Source organism: Myxocyprinus asiaticus, chromosome 22 (assembly GCF_019703515.2).
Source record: "Myxocyprinus asiaticus isolate MX2 ecotype Aquarium Trade chromosome 22, UBuf_Myxa_2, whole genome shotgun sequence".
Lineage (NCBI taxonomy): Eukaryota > Metazoa > Chordata > Actinopteri > Cypriniformes > Catostomidae > Myxocyprinus > Myxocyprinus asiaticus.
The window spans coordinates 14280471-14303207 of record NC_059365.1 but is presented as its reverse complement, the minus strand read 5'-3'; the positions used below and the strand labels follow the sequence as shown (position 1 = coordinate 14303207).

Genomic DNA, 22737 nt, shown 5'->3' with positions numbered 1-22737 from the left:
GGGAACTTGACCAGAGCATATTTCTGAATGGTATTCCTTAATATAGAAAAACTTCTTTCAGTTACAACAAAGGCATATTCATTTTTTAATTTTTTTTATTTTATTTTTTTAATTACAGAGCAAAAAAAGTACTGCATAACAAGAATGACTCCTGTTTTATACTATGCCCATCACATTTTTATTTTTATAAAGAGTTGAACGGACAGTCCCTCCATCTAAACAAAAGTGAGTAATAATAATGGTATGTGCATTTCTGGAAGTTTTACTCACCAAAAAATTTCCACTTGATGTATTTAGACTTATAATGGATGTGATTAAGAGCCATAGTTCTCCAAAACTGACATAAACACAGACAATGCAGGATGATGCAAACCAAGACAATATGCCACAATAAAATAACTTTTGCTTGAGGACATTGGGGCACAAACTAATGTATTGTTTGAATAACTGTATCCGATTTCTGACCAGCTGACTTCTTCAGGCAATTAATCGACTGGACCGGAAGGATCCTCTTAGGTTGTATATTGCATGGATTGTACTCAAGTTCTGGGGTAACCATGTGAATTTATTGTTCTACACAAACCTGATCCAGTCACGCAGTGAGTTCATGTCCGTTTCTTGAACATTGCTTAACATTTCATGCCTTTGTCTTTTTATTTTTAGATTATTAAGACATGGGAAAAAACATGTCCCACAACATTACCTGCTATTAGTTTTTAAAATAGCAGCATTTCCACTTGAAATTTAAATTTAAATTTGTTTTGAAAAACTCCGAATTTTTTCTCTTTATTTCAAAGTCTGCCTTCATCCTAATTTCTGTCTTTGACAAGGTCACAATTTTTTGTTTTGTGTAAGGTAATTTAGCTTCTTCTGAGTCACAGCCATAATATGTTAACTACACAAATTATTTGGAATTTTTAGATAATTTCCCTCATTTTAAGTAGGTCATATTAGCAATATTAGAACAAAATGCCTACTGCATTTAATACATGTGTAATACTGTTTTTTCTCAATACTGTAAGCTGTCAGCCCCACAATATTTTCAGTATGATGGTGGTGACAGTCTAATAGATGGAGCTGAAATCAGTTTAAACCATCCTCAATTCATTAATTCATTAAAGTGAATGCCAGCTTTTCAATTTTAATAATAAACTGTAAAAATGTGACATCTTAGTGTTGAGCCATATTGAGTGACTGGCAAGGAAAAACACTGGAAATGGAAGAAGAGGTTGCACTCAAATATAGGTGAGTACCTCTGAACTTTTTCAATTCTGTTGCCAGTTAAGTCCCATGTCAGGAATCAGTGCAGGGTCAACAATGTTTCCTTGCTTAATTGTTTTCTGGCTTCAGTAACCTGAGCGTGGAGGCAGGAAGTAATGTTAAGGAGACCACTGGTACCCCAAGGAGAGTGGAAAAACAGACTTAATTGTTTCCCTTTAAGTTAACCCATTCCCTAATCCCCAAGGCTTGATATGGAAAAGCTGCAGTGATACATGATGCTGCATAGGCATTTCAATCCATTAAAAGACACAGGACTATTGGATTAATAATGGAAATAACTAATAATTCAAAAAGGAAAGTTAAAGTGTGATAAACACAGAAAAATGTGAGTCTTTCAAAGGGGTGGTCTTATGGTTCACACAAAATTAGAAAGGCAGGCTGAAAAACAAAAAGGAATTCATATCAAATGTCTTAATGTGGAATGCAAAAATTCCACTTTCATTCATTGTTGCTTACTGGGCATCAGATGCATTGACAGGCTAAAAAGGTATCAAAATTCAATGGACAAATGGGTTTTCCTTCTCCCTTTGGAGGTTAAAGTGCAAAGGAATGTGCACTTCCCTGACCGTAGCTGAGCTAAACATTAAACACTGGGCCCCATGGCAACTCCTGGACATGGCCGTAAAAAAGTAATAGAAGAAACAGACCTCAGCAAGGGAATGTGCCATATTTCATCTCTGACATGAAATAACAAATAAGATATATTGCATGTGTTAGCAGATTAGATTGTCAATCAGTGCTGAGCCTTGTTTACAGAAGATATCCTTTAGTAGCTAGCCTTTGACATTTGGAGTTTTTTTTTTTTTTTTTTTTTCTTATCGTTTGTGCTGGGAAAATAGAGTGTATTAAACAGACGTTGTTCACTGAATTGAAAATCTATTTACATCAAAGGGAGACTGGATTTTATTCCATACATCAAAACATAAGTGTAAACATATGAAAGATTTACAGTTATTATGTATGAGAAAACAGATTAGCACGTTTATGGGCAAAACGTCAGTTTGACAAATTCAAATGGTTCTCCAGAGAATGTCTATATAATGGAAATTATATTTTTCCCTTTGAACTTGGAATACAGGAACGATTGAGACATACTCGTTGACATACCAGGTAAGCAATTTACATTTTAAACATTTAATTGGAAACACCTGAATCATTACATTATATTAACAGCAAAGCTTCTGTATAATTACTATCTGGAAAAGTACAAAGTGAACTGAAGCTTTTAGGACCAGTGTCCTAAAGCTAGATTTGAAAAATGGTGGTTTTTCTTTGTCCAAACAGTTTTATGTTTGCAAGGCTGTAAGATATGATAATTGACGTGGCAGACGTCTACTTTATAGTGGTCTACTGCAACATACAGTACAGTATCCTGGATCCCTGCTGCTTTATACAAGGTAAGAAAATCAAGATCGGAAAATAACCCCATTAAGGTTTAAGTAACTGAAGTCGATGTTGCTGTTATTCAACAAACTTCAAAAAACAAAGTTGAAATATAAAAGTAAGGCTTTAAGTCACATGCAGTGCAAAAAGGGAAAATCCCTTAACTCAGAAGGAATCACCTCAGGTAAATACCACACAGCTAATAGACCACTGGGGAGGATATGAAGATAAGTCAATAACCACTGCTACTAGATTTATATTGTAACTCCAAAGCTAAACTTAAAGGGAAAGTTCACTCAAAAATTAAAATTCTGTCCTCATTTACAGTATTTGCCCCAGTTTCTTTGTAAGACTTTTTTAGTTCATGTATTAGTTTGCAATAGTGGATTGCAAAATGGGGGCTGTAAAAAACTACACTGCATCCACACTAGATGCTTTAAGTTGTAAAGTACACACTAGAAGCCTTTAAGAAGTAGGTTGTATTATGTATGTGAAATATCAAGAGTTTATCTGATCCAACTGGATTGGAAACTTGAACTCTTTATTGTGCAATTGCTCATTGGAAACACATTTTAAATGAATGCATTGCATGAATGCACACAGCAATGCAATGCAAAATATTTGTCAATTAAATATGATTATGCAATAATTTGCAGGGACAAAAAAGTCCTTATTTTGCTTTTGGATTGCTTTTTGGATTTCATATTGTAAAAAAAAAAAAAAAAAAAAAAAAAAAGACAATTTGATTTGCAAATAAAATTTGAAACTGCAGCTGTGGGGGAGATACTATATGAAAGAAAGTTAAGAGTTATTGATCTGTTAAAGAAATTGAATTGCAATATATAAAAAATAAAGCCTGAAAATGTCCCAAACAATCTGTTGCATGCACATACCTCAAGCAAAACTGATAACTGCTTTATTCTTTTGAGAGTAATGGAGTGGTTGTCCCAGATATTTTGACAAAGGGACATTTTTGACTGAAAGGATTTTGGTGTTCCAAGAATATGATGAAGCATGTTGGAAGACATTTGCTGAGGTTGATCAGGAAGCATTGCAGTCATTTATCACATAATAAAATAAATGTACTGCTCAGTATGCTGACAACACATAGCTGGGAAGGTAATTGCTCTGCAGTGTATTTTAGGCATTGATGGAGAGGCACAAGGTCAGTACAGAGCAACAAAATAACAATCTCCCTTAGGACCTTTTTACTTACCATGTGACAGAACTGACCAAACTGCTAACACTTATTTGAAGTATAAAGGATTGTAAAAGATTTCATGACACTCATGACTAATTCATCACTGAGCTCCACTAGAATAATTTGTGGTGATCCTTGAGCTTGTAATTCACTGCACTGTACATGAAACATTTAACAACATAAGTGCATTTGCGCATAGACTGTTTGCATTTGAAGTATGACAAAGAGCACTGAAAATCAATCTGATGAAACAAAAAATAAAAGATACTAAAAACACATGCATGTGTATACAGTATGTCTGTATGTGTCTGTGCTTGTGACTATGTGCACATGCATGTACAGTGTAAGTTAGTTTGCATGTGTACAATCTGTGGGCATACATGGCCTTTTCTGTTTATGTTTTACTATGGTTTTAGGATGAAGGTCCAAAATTTGAACTTTTTAACAAAGTTACATTCTGATCTTGACTACAATATGAATATAATTTTGAGATTATTGTTGATTGTTCCACAAAACAGTTTGAAAACGATATATATATATATATATATATATATATATATATATATATATATATATATATATATATATATATATATTATTATTATTATTATTATTATTTTTTTTTTTTTTTTTTTTTTTTTTTTTTTTTGCAATTTCATTTGGTGTTGAATGCTACTGGGTACAAATGCATTATGGTAAATTAAGGTATTCTTTTGTATGATGTATATAGTATATAGTGACTTTAAAGGGTTAATTCACTCAACAATAAAATTATGTTGTAATTTATATAGTTGGCGATGTCACTTTGTAAAGAAACAGCAAAGAATGTAAAGCATTCTTCCACAGAGCGATGAATACAAACAATGAAGATGCGATCGCTGGTTGTAGTAGCAGTAAATCTACACTTCGCTGGAGAAGTGTCAATAAACTCAAAATCTTGAGCAGCACAAACACAGTCCTGTAGTCCGCCATTGTAGTTTTGAATGTCTCGCGCGTTGTTTTGAAGTACTCGCGCGCATGCCTATAGACTGAACTCTCAAGATTATTCAATAAACTCTGCTCATTTTTACCATCTCCTGACTCTTCTGTATTCCCCCTGCTGACTCTTGGGCTGGTAGGAGAGTAAGTTAACATAAAGCTGTTGATGTTGACTGGTTTTGGATATCAGACAGAACTCTGATATATGGATATCTTCTGACAGAGAGAGAGGTCTTGTGTACACTGGATCTAACATGCATTTTCACTGCCTCATGTTTTCATATTCTAAACATATCACTGAATATGGTACATGGCATCACATCTCTGTCTATAGGCTATATAAGCGGCGAATGAATGAATTGCAGGGTAAAGGTACATCAAATTAAATTAAGTAAATAAATAAAATTTAAAATACAAATACATTTTCCCCATCTGAATCCATACATTTATTTCAAGATTTTCAAATTGCAGGTTCTGCCTACTGTACAATGTTCACACTCCATACAAAACACTCCAAATGAATAAATTGTTGATTATTGTTATTTGCACAATATTGTATTCATATTGATAATTATACATCTCAAATTGATGCCTATCAATCCATAATTCTTTATATAACACGTAATACGCGTGCGCATGACGGCATCGTTTTCAAAAACTTGCATTCTGTAACCCGTTTTCAAAAGTTTGCGTTTTCAGGCCCCAAAACGCCGTTGTCGTGTAAATGAACAGCTAAAACGCACAAAAAGATTTCCGTTTTTAGTTGAAAAAGTTGTCGTGCAAACGGCCTCTCAGTCACCATTCAGTTTCATTGCATCTTTTTTCCATACAGTGAAAGTGAATAGTGATCCATCTGGATATGAATATCAGTTTTCAATAAATATACGAGAAATGAAAAATATCATAAAAGGCTTACTAGTTACAATCACATTACAGATATCTGAAATTAACAGATTGCCACTAGTGAAAACCAAATAACAGATATAAAAAAAATGTGCATTTGCAACTGTTGGAATGGACATTTGCATTAGTAACAATGTAATCAGGTATCATTTTACTAGTAGCCTACGTTGTCACAACAAAACCTCCCTGCAATGTTCTGGGAAGGTTCGTTTATGGTTTTTAAAAATAAAACCTAAAATAACAATTAGGGGACGTTCTGAGTATGTACTTATTAAGCCTGGTTTATATTTTGGAAGAAGCCGAACTTTTTTCTCCTAGACGAACAAAGCTGCCATTTATACTATGCGCGACGTTGTTTTAAAATGAGTTCATTGAGGGTGATGTCACTGTGTTTAACGTAGTGTTCCAGCCACAAGTAAAGCCAGTAATGTAGGGTTTTCTCTCCGTGGACTGCTGCTTTTAGTGCTGTGCCGCTTCTTTGTTTATTAAACTTGTAACGGCCCATTTCACTTTTAAAAACTCAAATCTCTCTCCACTAATTTGTCGTGGCCATGCTGTCTTTGTAGAGTTTGTGTTTCAAATCATGTAAAAAAGTATACTTCCATACAATCTCGGGTCGGTCTTCAAAGTATTCAATTTTAACAACAGTAGGTAACAACTCCTCAACTGGCACATACGTTTGTAAATAAAAAGCGTCACGTAAACCACACCCACGAATAGTTTTAACCAATCATCAACGCTCTTCGACCAGCCGAGTTCTCTTGGGTCAAGAAGTGTGCAAACAGGAGAAATCTCAACAAACGAGCAGCTTGGCAGAACAAAAACGTCAGCCTTTTCGCCAAGTAAGTATAAATGAGCCTTTAGGTTGTCCCTTAAACGTTCTGGGAATGTTAGTTTATGGTTACAAAAAACAGAACCTAAAGCGAATGTTCCTAGAACGTTAGAAATTGGTTCCCAAAAAAATAAACAAACAGGAACCAAATGCTAACGTTAAGAGAACGTTGGAGTTGGAGACACTGTAGGGTAGGCTATGTTCTGAAGGGGCATGTTTGCATATAGTAGCAATAGCATTTTTCTTTGCATGCCCTGTTTAGAACACTTGATTTATATAATCAAAATATACATTGAAGTGAGGGTAAAAATATCAATGAATATGGTCAATGTTGAAATGGGGTGGCACAGTGGCTCAGTGGTTAGTAATGTCTCATAGCAAGAAGGTCCTGGGTTCAAGTCCCAGCTCAGCTGGGCCCAAATGTGTGGAGTTTGCATGTTCTCCCTGTTTTTGCATGGGTTTCCTCCATGTGCTCCAGTTTCCCCCACAAGTCCAAAAACATGCAAGTTAAGTGAACTGGAGATTCTAGAATTGCCATGTGAGTAAGAGTCCCCCAGCCACTGGGGATTGCATCAAGAAGGGCATCCAGCATAAAACCTGTGCCAATTCAAATATGTGGCTCATGGATTGTCTGCTGTGGCAACCTCTAAGAGGAGCAGCCAGAAGAAGAAGATGGTCAGTGATGAAAGATACAACAGCTACCCATAAGGATTCAGTGATTGGTATTTCATCAGAGGTCATTGTAGAACCAAGCCATTTTAACTGTAGAATCCTGTGGAGAAATAAAAATTAAAGGTGCACTCAGTAATTTTTTCCTCATTAAAAAAGTTTCCTGAAGACATGAATTGAAATTTTGCAATATATGTAGGAACTCATGACCACTCACATTAAAATGAAGATTCCAGTCATGTCAGTAACCTTATAAAAGCTGTTTTAGTCTACATGGAGAGGGTCCACACATGGGGGTTGTCATGTTAGAATCACATGACCAGCCGAATACTACTCACTTAGTTGATTAAAGTAATCATGGCTGACTGTGAATACTACATTTCTACAATGGCATCTGAAACTGAAACCAATTGATTTTAAATGATGTTGCATCCAAGCCGCTAGGTGTCAGTGTAAGTCCAAGGTGACACAAAGACAAAAGTTACTGAGTTCACCTTTAAAACTGTCGGTGTAGATTTTTGCCTATAATGATTTGCAACTATTGGCACGATTAATCGGTAAAACTGATATATTGGTCTACCTCTAATGTAGATATCTATAATTCATATCTTGTACGTGATTAAATGTCAAAAGGGCTTGCACTAGATGACGGAATTTTAATTTTTGGGTGAACTATCCCTTTAAGAACAGGTCATTCAACCTTTTTTTAACACCATTTTTAAAATAAAAGTTTTGGTCACGTTTTACATGGCAGTTTTCATGTTTCTGTACAGCTCTTATAAATAAGCACTGAGTAATATTACTGTATTACATTACTATATTTAATACAGCCTTAATTACACGTTTTTGCTATTTCTAGTAGGCCTACCATGTAATATGTAAAACATGGACACTCTAATGTAGGTCAAAACAAAGTCTTTCTAGCAAGTCAGTCCACTGTCGGCCATCTTTGGAACGCTCTCTGGGGGCTATTTCCAGTCATGTCAGTGCAGCTCCCATCTACTTGAATGGAGAAAGACCATATTTCAAATCAGCAATTAAATCTGACAATACTGGTATCATAAATTGTGATTCTTTACCTCATATTATGCTAAAAACTAAATTTTCCTCGCTTGTATAGCTAATACACATACATGCTCTAGAGTTGATTGACAGGTGATGTCTGTATCTAAAAGGTGATTGGCTCTTTTAACTGTAAGGTGGGACTTCCTTTCTACATCCGTTGAAAGTTGGGTGCTGGATCTTCTTGGTTGGGCATTCCAATTTCTCCCATTCATTTTAATAGAAGTGGCCCATCTCTGCTAAATAATCTCTGGTCTAAAGTGTTACCAAATGTTTTTACAATGAGCCATTCTATTGAGGGTTATAATCCAATAGCATGCATCAGTGGTTTATCAGGGTATAAACAGCTACTTTTATGATCTTTATTCACCAAAGTGTCATGTTGCTGGCCCTCCCAAGCCCCTCCCAGACCAAAAGGGATCTGCTCAGTATTTAACCCAGGCTTTGCTGCATGCAGCCCCGGTGTGTGGAGTGTGCTTGGAGGGGCTCGAGATGAAACGCTCAACTTTGTTTGCTCTGGCCATCACTTTAATCACGACAGTTTTCGCCACGAAATCCCCGTACCAAGCCGTTCTTCAGCACAGCAGAATAAGAGGAAGACCTCATGGGTAAGGACTATTGATTCCTACACTTGGGTCATTCATTCTTTTTTAATTTTCTGGGATTGGAGCATAAACATAAATTTTCTGCTAAATTGTATGCAGTTCTCCCTGATTATTTGAGCTTATTTGATTGTATTTTACAAACATGAACCCTCACTGAAAAGTTTTACTTTTTCTTTAGTCATGCAGAATGCAGTAAGTCCAAAAATGTGAATTTATGGGACATTAAAATGTGGATGTTTACATTGATTTTTGTGTTACAGCCCAAATGTTTGTGCTATGCAGAAGATTCGAGGCACGGATAAGAAGTACTTCACCAACTGCAAGCAATGGTATCACCGCAAAATATGTGGCAAACCAACGTGAGTTATTCAGACACATTAATGCATTCTTAACTTCAATGCTATCTATCTATCTGTCTATCTATCTATCTATCTGTCTGTCTGTCTGTCTGTCTGTCTGTCTATCTATCTATCTATCTATCTATCTATCTATTTATGTCTGGTGTGTCACTGTAGATGGCATCGGTTAAGTATTTTCGAAATAACAGCCTTTTGGAGAGCTGAAAATGTGTAGTTAAAGTGTTAATGAGCTTAAGCTAGAGTGTTTCTAAAAACTTAGGCATGTTTTCCACTGTAGAAAACCTTCACATTTTTATTTATATAGCTACCACCAGCTGTGTGGCTTGCAAAGTTATGTTTTACAGACTTGCATTCAAAATTGAACAGAATTGACACATGAAGCAGTCAGAGGCAAAAACCGTACTTTTATAAATGCAAGTCGACAACATATAAAGACTAACTTTTGCCTTGCAAACTAGTTTATCTGCAATCTGTGCACCTGGATAGTGATATTTTAGTTTCAATAACAAATTTGAAACTTTTGGACATTTATTATAAAGACTGCTTTTCTTCAACAGCTATGTAATACAACAGCTAAAAAGGTATTTGAGTTCAACTTGACAGTAGATATAGAAGAACATTGTGTAGTAATGGCTACCATATGTCTCTTTGTAATTGCCTTCAGTCTTCGTGGGGTTAAATTGCCTAACATCCTGAGCAGTGCATTAATGGTAGGCTGACAAATCTGATTGCCTTTCTGATTGAAAGTTCTCCAATGCGCCTGGGAAACACAATGACAAATTGTATAGAGGTGCTTTTTGACTGACATACACTTAATGCTCCCACAAGGGGAAAAAAATTCCAATGGTTACTTGAACATTCCATGGACAAATAAGTTGAGGAGGAACCGCATGTTCAGGATTTAGAATATGGGATTCAAATGAAACTTTTATGGTTATAATTAATATAAATCACAGATTGAAAAACGGGATTTGTGAAGTTGCCATTTTGGGACTATAAACCCCAAAGAGATTGTAAAATGGTAATAAACCAAATATTTATAGAAGGCTAAGTGTATGATTTAAGCACCACCAGTATCACCAAACAGAACTGCAAAAATATCCTTAACACTTCCCCGTCTTCCATTTGACGGCCAAAACAGATGGTCCTGCACCACTGGTTGAGCCAATGTTGTTTTTGTCAGGCTGGTCAGGATGCTGAAACAAACAGAACAATGTTTTGATAGTTGCACAGAGCCACAATGTGTTCACTCTTTTGGAGGAAATCAACCTTACTTATAATTACTTATAATCTTCCCTGCATATTAAAAATATAACAGAACAGAATAGAATAGAATAGAATAGATGTTTAAGTCCCTTTACAAGGAATCTGATATCTCGGAGGTCAAAGATGGTCATGGTGTATAATGATAGAGTCTGCAGTCTGGAATCTGGAATTGTGTCTAGAATGGTTCTGAGAAATGGTTGTGTCAAAAACAGACAAATGTTTAAAAAAATGTTTTTTTTACAGATTTAGGTTGCTTACATAAGGTGTCCAGGTAGGCAGGTTGGTAGACCAAGCTAAGCAACATCAAAGGTGTTTAAAGGAGTGTTTAATGTGCAGAAGATTTTAAATAACTCCATTTGAAAAGCTACATCCTGTGTTGACGATTAGTGGATAATGCTATGCTGATCTGGTTCTATGTTAGTATTACACATTGCGTTTACTACGCTAGGTTTCAGGCATATATACAGTACACCCAGTAATCAGTGTTAAGAGAAGCCTTTTTCTGATTTTGTAATTGTAAGGGTGTAAGCATAGATAAAGCAGATATAAATAAAGACGTATATAAATATTGGATTTCTATTTTTTAGGAGTTAGGTTGTACATTATTTGTCATTTTTGATTTATTCATCTACTTAATGTATTGAACATACAGTATGTTTTGAATGAAAACATTTTCTTGGTTCAGTTTTCAAATGCTATAAAGGTGTCATTTGGGAAACTAATCAGGAATGAGATCTATATTGAAAGTGTAGAGTAAAGCAATATCTTGAAACAGAGAAGAACTTGTTTTATTCATCTTTCAATTTTTAAACAGTGTTTCTTTCATAGCAATTTTCAAGAAAGCAAGTAGGAAGTGAGTGTTGCACTGGGTGCTTGGATGTTTTTGGGAAATTACTTCAATCAGGAGTCCTAGTTGAGGGTCTAATATCCCCAAACACACACAAATCATTCACCAGTTACCAAGGAGTTTTCCATTTGTCCAATGTCTGCAGGAAAAAATCAGTGTATGGATGTAACTTACTCGTGAAATCACAAGTTTGGTTTCTATCAGATTGAAGTTGTCTTGATTTACAGAAATTTTCTTTGGGGTTTCAAAGTTTGGGGTCGGAGGAATTTTGTGGGAACAGTTGCACTCTTTGTATGGTTGGTTCATAAAGGTCAGTGCAGTGGAACAGGGTGTTTCCAGGTCACTTAAGGAGAGACCAATAACTCCCTAGTTATTATTAAATTGTCAGTGGAGATGAATGCTCTCTTCTGTTGGTGAATTTATTTCCTGTTTAAGAAATTATATGTAAATGTCTTCACAGGAATTATGATGCCTTTTTTGACATCCTGTATATTTTGTGAAGTGAGTTTTCTGAAGACGCTAAATTATGAATACGTTTTTATCATAGTGTCGGTTAATACAACTTTCACAATACCTCTTGAGGACATCTTACCACACCACTTGAAAGTCCAGTGTGCACAATACATAAATTATGCTGCTTAGCTGTTTATTTTGTCAGAAATCCATGGCTACCATCTTTGTTTATGTTGGCAGAGTATAAACAGGAGTTAAGTTACCATCTGTTTTGATAATCAGTTCAGTCTGCTTCAAGTTTCATGTGTTTTACAAGTCTATACCCCATCCCTAAATGTCAGGATTGTTGTCTTTGTTTAGATTTACCTCCTAGATTTTCTTTCACATTGTAAGATGCTGTGGGGTGCTCAAACTAAAATGCAGATTTGTTGGAATATGTATATGAATGACCTTAAAAAAAAGGAATTGTCTAACATCTAAAAGCACATATCATGGAATATATTGTATACAGTATGTATAGTTTATTTGGTCCCACTTTATATTGAACTACATATAACATTAATATTCCTAAATCACAATGTATTTATTGTGTAATTGCATGTTCTTTGGCAAAATTCTCACAAGATTCATGTTTGCTACTACTTGGGTTGAGGTACTGTACAGGTAGGTTTAGGGTTAGGGGTTGGGGTTTAGGGTAAGGGTTAGGGTTATGTTTAGGGATATGGTTAACAGTGTAACTACAGATGAAATTAAATGCAGGTACTTTAAATGTAAGTACTATGTAACAACACGTATGTACATAATAATTACATTGTATCAAATGCTTAAGTGCATAGTAGTTAAAGACACCTAATATAAAGTGGGTCCAGTACATTTCTCTTTTGTAAGCACTTTAGTTACACATTCATATTTTTGTGTGGCATTTTTTTTAAACTGTTTCTTTCTTTAAACAACAACAAAAAACAGATAAGAGACTTTTGCCTTACTTTTTGTTAGTAGCGAGTTGTACCTGCCAAAAAATAATAGCCTATATTATAATGTATAACAAAAATGAAACGTCCAAGTAAAAGCTATGTGTCAATCTCCAGTATCCCAATTATTTCACCTTTGCTTGGTGGTTCCTTGGAATTTCCCATTGTTTATATTGGCAGGACAACTGGTCTTAGAGTTCCCTCTCAGGAGTTTCCTCTGGCCAGTATACTGTGTCTCTGGATTCCTCTGCTGCCAAAGGAAATTAGATTTTATGACCCTCAAAGAGCAACTCAAGCGCATACCCTATTTATAATGGAAATACCTGGCAAGAAATAAAATGAAGAAGTACAGTATAGTTTAAGCAATGCACATTAAAGGCAGTGAGATGTGTGTTGTTCCCACTGCAGCCCACATTACAGTAATAAAGAAATAAATATAGACCTGATTTTCAGCAAATGTTCCTGAAGAACTCCCATTTCCGATGGGATCTTCACAGAATCGTCTGTAGAACAAAATGAAGCATACAGTGAAAGCAATGGGTTTATTTATATTGTTCAGTCTTAAAGAAATAGTTCACCAAAAACAAAAAGTATGTAATCCTCATGTTGTTCCATACCTATATGACATTGTTTCTTCCATGGAACACAACAGGAGATGTGAGGTAGAACGTTAGCCTCAGTCACCATTCACTTTCATTTCATCTTTTTTCTTTATAATGGAAGTGAAGAGTGACTGAAGCAAATATTCCGCCGAACATCTCCTTTTGTGTTCCACGAAAGAAAAAAGTAATATGAGTTTGGAACAACATGTTTAGGAAGTGTAAATGATTAATTATCCCTTTAAAATCTTTTTATTTTAATTTTATTTTTTTATAGGGTGATCAGCTACGAGTGCTGCCCTGGCTATGAGAAGGTTATTGGAGAAAAGGGTTGTCCAGCAGGTAGGAACAATTGAGCTCTACTCTATAAATGTAAGAATGTAGCTGACATTTAATGATGTGATTAAAGGTTTGTCAAATACTAGTAAAACATATTCCAAAACCGAACTTTTTTCCAAAGCTTTACCTTTGGTGAACATCTATAAAACCCTGGGTATGGTTGGAGCCACTACTACTAAGATGTACTCAGAGAGAGCTAATTTACAGGAGGAGATTGAAGGACCTGGCAGCTTCACATTCTTTGCCCCCAGCAATGAGGCTTGGGCTGCACTGCCTGCTGTGAGTTCCCACCAATTCATCTCACAAAAGATCATGCAGAACAAATAAAGAGAGTTTTTCATAATTCTCAGACAAGTTTAAAAAAAAAAAACATTGTGCATTTCCATTTCCTTTACCAAATGAGCTCAATGTGATAAAGTTCAATGTTTAAAATGTTATGTAGGAAATTCTGGATGCCCTGGTGAGCAATGTCAACATTGAACTCCTCAATGCTCTGCACTACCACATGATCAACAAACGATTGACTTCTGATGACCTTAAGCATGGCGCTGCCTTTCCCTCCATGTATCAAGACTTTGATGTTCATATCCACCATTATTCTAATGGAGTAAGTAAACTTTGGTCCATCAGTTTGCTGTGTTAATCAACAAGACACAAGAACTGTCAGCCTTTGTTTAGGTTTTCCCACTGAAATATGTTGTTTAATTTATCTGTGTTAAGTTAGGAGTATTGTGTTGTCTAGTGTTTGTTCCAGATGATTTGTGAAGCAAACGATTTGTTTCCTAATTGGCTGTACGTCATCAAACCATATGTTTTGTTTCAGATTGTGACAGTGAATTGTGCAAGGCTGGTGAAAACAGACCAGCATGCTACCAATGGTATCGTGCATGTCGTTGACAGAGTAATCACTGCCATTACAAACAACGTCAACTCTTTTATTGACACTAATGATGACCTGGAAACTCTACGGGTAGATCTCTTTTCTGTGCTGGGGGAATTGTTGGTTTAATAGGCTTTTAAACTTTTATTCTCCATGTATGGTACAAAGTACCAAAGTACTTCTTCCCTTCTGATTTAGACTGCAGTAGCTGCTGCTGGTCTTACCACTATGTTGGAGAATGAGGGCTCCTACACAATCTTTGCTCCAACCAATGAAGCCTTTGAGAAGATTCCTCCAGAAACACTGAACAGAATTTTGGGAGACCCTGTTGCTCTTAAAGGTACCTTTGCTCATAAAGTAAAAACAAAACGCTTTTTGCAACTAGTTTTACTTCTGTGAAACAGAACGGAAACAGAAAAGATTACTGGGCAGGACTTGGAATTATCCATCAGAAATATATTGCACCATGAAAAGTCTGTGTTAAATACTAAAATGGTGCTAAGAATGAGCAATAAAGGAAAAGTTCACCCCAAAATGATAATTCTTTCATCATTTACTCACCCTCGTGCCGTTTCAAACTCGTATGACTTTCTTCTACAGAACACAAAGATTTTTTTGAGAGAATTATCATTTTTGGGCGAACTATTCCTGGGGACATTCAGACCGAAAATGTTCCTGCACTAAAAAAAAGCCAAGTAGGTATAGCTGCATGCTAGAGATCTCCAAATGGGGGTGAAGTCTCCAATAAAGGGCAGCGTTATTCCAGAAGGGGCGAGGTTACTCCAAAAGGGGGTTGCGCCAACTCCAAAAGGGGCTCACTTCCACTCACAGTTAGGGTTAGGGAAAGGGATAGGTTAGGGGCTTTCACCACTTTTTGGAGCCCTGCCTGCAGCTATATCCTTCTCAAAAAAGTTAAATGCAGCACAACGAATAGAACAGGTGTTTCGAGACGCGTTTTTAAACGTTCTAGTTCTTTTAATTTGAAACTGAGTCAAGGTGCCGAAAAAACAACTAGATGTGGCCCAACGGTCAAAAATGTCTGTGTAGCGCATGTTTACATTAAAAAAAAAAAACATTTTAAAACAGCCATTTTTAAACAGCACCAATTCTACTAGATACACTTGGACACCGTTTTTCTTGGTTGTTGGCAGATAGGATGTTCCAAGCTTCTTGGAGAATTCACCACAGTTCTTCTATCTGTTAAGGCTGTCTCAGTTGCTTCTGTTTCTTCATGTAATCCCAGACTGACTCTATGTTCAGTGGGGGGCTCTGTGGGGGCCACACCATTTGTTGCAGGGCTTCCTGTTCTTCTGTTCTATTCTATTTGCAAAAGGAATGTTTGGGAGTCCAAAATTTATATTTTCACACTATAGCTGAAGATATAAATAACCATCTTAAGACAAATGTTTTTGTGAAACATTTGTGAAAGACTTTTGCACAGTACTGTATATGCTTATTTGTATACTCATATACTTCCACAATAGTTGTTATGCTTCATCTTTCTCAATAGTAAAGTTGTACTGATGTTGTGTATTGAGTTCTGATTATAATTGCACTTACCAAATCCACATTAGATCTGCTGAATTACCACATTCTTAAGAACCTGCACTGCTCTGAGTCCATTGTGGCCGGAACACCTCTGGAGACCTTACAGGGCACCGTGCTGGAAGTTGGCTGTGATGGTGAAGAAATGACCATCAATGGTAAAGCAATCATCAAGGAAAAAGATAAACTTGGAACCAATGGAGTTGTTCACTTCATCAATGAACTTCTCATCCCTGACTCAGGTGCAGTCTTCAAAAGACATATTGTCAAAATGGACAATTAACAATATTTGATCTATGCCATGCTTAATGCTTTAATGTACTTTTTTGTCTTTTAGCCAAGACCCTCCTGGAGCTTGCAGAGGGATCAGTTGTTACTACAGCCACAAAACTTTTTATTGATGCTGGTCTCAGGGATCATCTCACTGGTTCTGAGGCTGTGACTTTGTTAGGCCCCCTAAATGATGCTTTCAAAGGTTGGGTCTCTTCATTTCCATTACTCTAGCAATTGAGGTTTGTGCTGAATTAAGATCCTTATTCTTCTATTGTTTTGTTTGTCTGCAGATAAGAGCATGACCATGACAACTGAAATGAAGAAACTGCTAAGGAACCACATTCTGAAGGGAAAGCTTTCCTCCAAAAGCCTTTACCATGGACAGGAGTTGGAGACACTTGGTGGATTGAAACTTAGAGTGTTTGTGTACAGAAATGTCAGTCTTCAAATATGCATCTGGGAAAAGTTAAACAGAAACTGATAAACCCAGCAGCCATTCCTAAATAAAACATTGCTATCTGTACCAAACAAAATCCTTTAACAATAGAATATAAGTTTCATTTTCATGACAATGGTAAGGGCTATAAATCACTGTTGTCTAGATCTTGCGTCATGAGACTCCTAATTTTCCATTCCAATCTATCAAACACACATAACAGTCACATTTTTATTTCCAACCATGTTATAGCTGGCAGTGAGGTTGGTATAGTTCTTTCTATGCTCTCACATTTCTGCTTTGTAATGGAATTCACAGACCACCGGAAACATCTCCTTTGGATCACTTTACCTTTTTCCACAGCCCACTTTATGCACCATCAGTCTTGTGAGAAAAGACTCTTGAAAAAATTGTGCTGATCTGTACAACCAGTTACCTTAACCATTTCATTTGCCTGGACTTTGCAGAACCTGTGCATTGAAAATGCCTGTATTGCTGCCCATGACAAAAATGGACGCTTTGCAACAATGTTCATCGTTGATAAGCTTCTGACGCCCCCCATGGGAACTGTTATGGATGTCCTGAAGGCAGATAATCGGTTCAGGTGAGAAGAAATAAGCTTAGTCAAATGACAAAAAAACAAAAACATAAATGCATCATAAATGTGTATAAGTCCATACAACCTATCGGTAAATAACGGAATCAGTTTTGGTGTGTTACTCACACAATGCTATCAAATGGATTTAGAAGACTTTGAATATAGTGACAGAATATATAGACAGAATATTATTAAATATAGAATATATTTGAATAATGTATGGACTACTTTGTTACGCTTTCATGATGCATTTTAGTGATTTTAGAGCTTCACAGACCCAAACCCTATTCACTTTCATTATATGGAAAGGTGTGGGCAGGATGTTCTTAAAAAAATTCAAGAGAGAAAGTCATACGGGTTTGAAACGATTAAATCGTTTAGACGATCTTGAGGGAATGAGACAGTACAGAGTATAAAAGAATATTCTGTAATTCCCATTGGTTGTGCTTTACCCAAAATTCCCCATAAAAAACCTAGAAGAAAAATTCCCACCAAAAAGGGTGTAATAGTTTTCACAGACGTATTGAAAGGGAATTTGCAGCTGCTTTGTTTCTCACCCACATTCAAAGACCTCAGTCTCTCAAAACATTTTATTTCATAATGATTGTGCACTCACATGTTCTAACTTGAGGCTGAGAGTTCATCAGATACATTATAATCTTCGTGGAATTTAACCTTTAGTCCAACTGCCTTTTATAGCCTGAGGATATACCCCTAATAACGTGCATTACTGTAATGAACTTTCATCTATACAGCACCTTGGTTGGCGCCATTCAGAGAGCAGGCCTGACAGAGCTCTTGAACAAAAAAGGAACCTACACCTTCTTTGCTCCCACTAATGATGCTTTCAGTGCAATGCCCACCGCCGACCGCACCAAACTCATGAGTACTGTTTTTCAAGTCTTTTCTCCTCTGTCACCATAAATGCATGATTAGGCTCAAACTGGTTGAATTTGTTGCTATAGGAATCGTGTAAACTGGATGCTGTAAACAAGCGTTCCAGAATGTGCAACATATGCTTACATCTGTTGTATCGCTGCAATGTACATAGGAGATCCTAAGGAGCTGGCCAGTGTTCTGAAATACCACATTGGTGACGAGTTTCTGGTCAGCGGTGCAGTTACTTCACATACCAGGATCAAGCCCCTTGCAGGAGAGAAACTGGAGTTAGGCATGGTCAGAACTCAACTCTGGCATCAATCTTGTTTTATTAACAGGCCCACACAATTTTGAACGCCCCTCATCCCCATCCATTGCATTTTCATTAATTTAGCATTTTGGCTAATTTGATAATACTTTTTAGTTTATCAGTAATAAATGTGTAATAATGTTAGTGGTGTTTAACATACTGTATTTTAGCATGTTTAATTTAATTCTACAAAATGTTGCACATTTTCTTCTAAATCAATGCAGAAAATAGAAAACGTCAGCTTATAAGTGAAAAGCATAATTGATAATAAAATAAGCGAAAAAGAAAATGTTAAAATTATGTGCAGCGCGAGACTGCATAGCTTCTAGATCTACATTTTAGAGGTATATGCCCAATAGGAGTTCAATATACACTCATTGAGCACTTTATTAAGGAATCCATGATCTTAATAAACTGCCCGACGTGGTCTTCTGCTGTTCTAGCCCATCCGCCTCAAGGTTCGATGTGTTGTGCATTCTGAGATGCTATTCTGCTCACTTCAATTGTACAGAGTGGTTATCTGAGTTACCTTAGCCTTTCTGTCAGCTCAAACCAGTCTGGCCATTCTCTGTTGACCTCTCTCATCAACAAGGCGTTTCGTCCATAGAACTGCCGCTCACTGGATGTTTTTGTTTTTGGCACCATTCTGAGTAATCTCTAAGGACTGTTGCGCATGAAAATCCCAGTAGATCAGCAGTTACTGATCATGCCACTGTCGAAATCACTGAGATCACATTTTTTCCCCATTTTGATGGTTGATATGAACATGAACTGAAGCTGTTGACCCGTATCTGCATTATTTTATGTATTACACTGCTGCCACACAATTGGCTGATTAAATCATCGCATGAATAAGTAGTTGTACAGGTGTTCCTAATAAAGTGCTTAGTGAGTGTATTTTGCTACCTGGCCTTATAGAATCACATTACTATACCTACATTTTTGCAAAATAATTTTTACGTGGCTCATAGAACTTATCGTGGCAGTTTCCTGGTGAAATAAACACCAGAGCCGTTACAACAAAGATGGCTTGTTTTCACTTTCACACAAATCAAAGAAAAATTACAGATTATCATTTTATAAACTCTTACTTTTCACCCTGATCTAAAACAGTGCTATCCTAGGATATCAAAAGACTTTAACTGTAGTGTCTGACTTACAAGGCAATACATTTGAATGTTTGCATTACATTACCAACTACATTTACAAGCTTGTTTGAGTGCAATCAAATTGCAAGGGTAGCTTAACTGATTCAGCGAAGCACTTGCAATGCAAAGGGCCGGGATGCGACTCCTGAAGAGCACATGATTCGTAAGTATCATAGAATCACCACAAAATGTCATGTTTGCTTTTATGACACTATCAGTCAGGTTTAGGTTTAAGGTTTAGGGTAGGGAGGTCGGTTTTGTTCATTTAAAATGCCATTGAGCATTAACCCCAAAAAAATCTCATCTGTTTTGCATCTCTCATTTGCTTTTAATGACACTGTCAGGTAGCTCTAGGGTTTAGGTTAGGGAAGTAGGTTTGGTTGATTTAAACCTAAACAGAGCATTAACCTATAAAACCTCATCTCATTGGGAGAGCATTTAACTCACAGTGCCACAGAGTGGACATTTTATCTCAAAGCTGCTGCGAGACATGTAATGAACCATGTTATATTATTTTGCAAAAATGTAATTTTCATTAGATCAGGCTGATATTTTAGTATATTTATATGCCCTTGAACCGGCTTCAACTGAATTCTTAAGTTTTTATTTTTTGCCCCACTTTCAGCGCAACTCCACCATTTTCGTGAACAGGGTGCCTGTCGTCGAGGGTGATATGATGGCCACTAATGGAGTTGTACATGCTGTTGATGTCATCATAAAGCCGCTGCGTAAGCCCAATTTTTCTTCACATTTTGCCAATAACAATGGATTATTTTAGAGCTTCATAACAGTGTGATTTTTTCTTTTTAGCTCCTAAAACTGTGAGTGACCAGGCTGAAGGGTCTTTGACAATCAGGCGCACCTCTGCTGTTAGGGTTAGTAATGTGAAAGACAACTTTTTCCTGACAGATCAATGCTAAGATTTAATTTAGCTTGCCTTTATATTGCTATTTTGTTTGTTTCTTCGTTCATATTATTTATTGTTTATTTTATGCATTTGAATTGTCAAACACAGTATAACTAAACAAAGTATAACTTCTGTTTCTATCCTAGGCTGGCTCTGAGATTATGAAAAATGGTACGTATTGTTCATTAAAAGCAAAAAAAAAAAAAAAAAAGGAAAAAAAAGTCTCTAATATTTAGTTTTATCGTTTGCTTTTAATTAAAAAAGAATGCATTTAACTGTTAAAAAAATGAGGCCTAAATCAAAATATTTTTTTTCCACATTACAGATGATCTATTTCAGAAGGTTCTGAGAAGTCAGAGCAGCAGAACAATGTCTCGAATCCAGTAAATGTAGTTCTGTGGAGTAAAACTGTAGTTCATTTTGCGCTCCACCACTTTAAGAGGATGAAAACATACAGTTCATTATCTTATTTTGAGCAGTGGAGAAATAATTAGAAGACTAAGGAAATCCAGTAAAAAAATTAATGCTCAAGATGGAACCAATAAACATTTCAGAATTTTGCAGAAGTTTGCAGCTTTTTCAAATGACAAAGGCCTACATTTGGAATAATGACAGCAGTTTTTTATGGCACTTCATATTTTTGGAATACTCATTCGACAAGGTTTTGGAATTAACAGTGCATTAACGTTTTGGGGGTTTTTTTGTTACATTTTTTGCTTTACATTTTTTTTTATTTTTATTTTTTATTTGATATACCTGTAGCATGTTTTGCATGGTTTAAGCTGGAAAAAATGCTATTTGGCCACATAACAAATGCAGATCAAGTTTATGTCTTCAGTTCCGTTGGTCAAAAATGACTTTTTTTACATACTGTACCAAAACATTTGTGTGAAACCAAAGATCCCGATCTGCACATTTCATAATAAAATGGCCATATTTTTGACACAGAATTATAGTGTACATACACTACTGATCAAAAGTTTTGAAACACTTGACTGAAATGTTTCTCATGATCTTAAAAATCTTTTGATCTGAAGGCGTATGCTTAAATGTTTGAAATTAGTTTTGTAGACAAAAATATAATTGTGCCACCATATTGATTTATTTCATTATAAAACTAAAATTTAATTTAAAAAAAACTTTTTTGAAATTGATGACTTGGACCAAATAATAAAGAAAAGCAGCCAATAAGTGCCCAACATAGATGGGAACTCCTTTAATACTGTTTAAAAATCATCCCAGGGTGATACATCAAGAAGTTGGTTGAGAAAATGTCAAGAGTACATGTCTGCAAATTCTAGGCAAAGGGTGACTACTTTGAAGATGCTAAAATACACAGTTTTGATTTATTTTGGATTTTGTTTGGTCACAACATAATTCCCATAGTTCCATTTATGTTATTCCATAGTTTTGATGACTTTACTATTATTCTAAAATGTGAAGGAAAAAAAAAATATAATAAAGAATAAGTGTTTCAAAACTTTTGAACGGTAGTGTATAACTAATTAGTGCCCTTGAACATAGTTTGCTGATGTTGCAGTGTGGTGGATTGTCATAATGTGGTCATTAATGTGTGGCAATTAAAAGTCTCACCCTGATGATAATTTAAAAGTGTGCTTGCTCAATTACTTTATTACTCATGATTAAATAATTTCTCTACAGTTCATCTTTCTTACTCAAAGACACATTTTATATCAAAACAATAGCCGTAAAAATACCAGCAGTAACTGAATATGGTTTTGGTTTAAAACAAAAGATAATCTTAAATTATATTTGTTGCATTTTATTATTTGTGTAACCGGCCCTGGTCACCCTGCTCCGAACGGAACTCGAACCGGCGTGGGAGGCGGGTGCGCTACCAAGGAGGCTAAAGGCTACTGGCTCTAGCGTCAGTTGCTAGCGCACCTCTTGAGGTCAGGAGAGTGAGGTTTACACACTGCACAGCTATCTACCAGCTGGCTCCCATTACACTCACCCCCCTGAACCTCACTCCCATCCGGGTCACGGCACCAT

General features: G+C 36.1%; 1 protein-coding gene across 2 annotated transcripts; it reads left to right on the top strand.

Moving 5' to 3' along the window:
* The first annotated feature begins 2239 nt into the window (after positions 1–2239).
* On the top strand, positions 2240–22335 carry LOC127413216 (transforming growth factor-beta-induced protein ig-h3-like). Of its 2 annotated transcripts, XM_051650156.1 has the most exons (19): positions 2240–2391; positions 2566–2678; positions 8767–8917; positions 9175–9273; positions 13687–13751; positions 13870–14027; positions 14191–14355; positions 14572–14718; positions 14827–14968; positions 16203–16415; positions 16511–16648; positions 16737–16882; positions 17350–17486; positions 18236–18366; positions 18532–18656; positions 20443–20545; positions 20628–20692; positions 20871–20895; positions 21050–22335. In XM_051650156.1, exons 2-19 carry the CDS (start codon positions 2591–2593, stop codon positions 21109–21111), a joined length of 2160 nt encoding a protein of 719 aa, XP_051506116.1. In that variant the 5' UTR covers positions 2240–2391; positions 2566–2590; the 3' UTR covers positions 21112–22335. The 2 variants fall into 2 exon arrangements, with proteins under 2 accessions (XP_051506116.1, XP_051506117.1); XM_051650157.1 differs by lacking the exons at positions 2240–2391; positions 2566–2678 and adding an exon at positions 6517–6588.
* Positions 22336–22737: the final 402 nt, after the last annotated feature.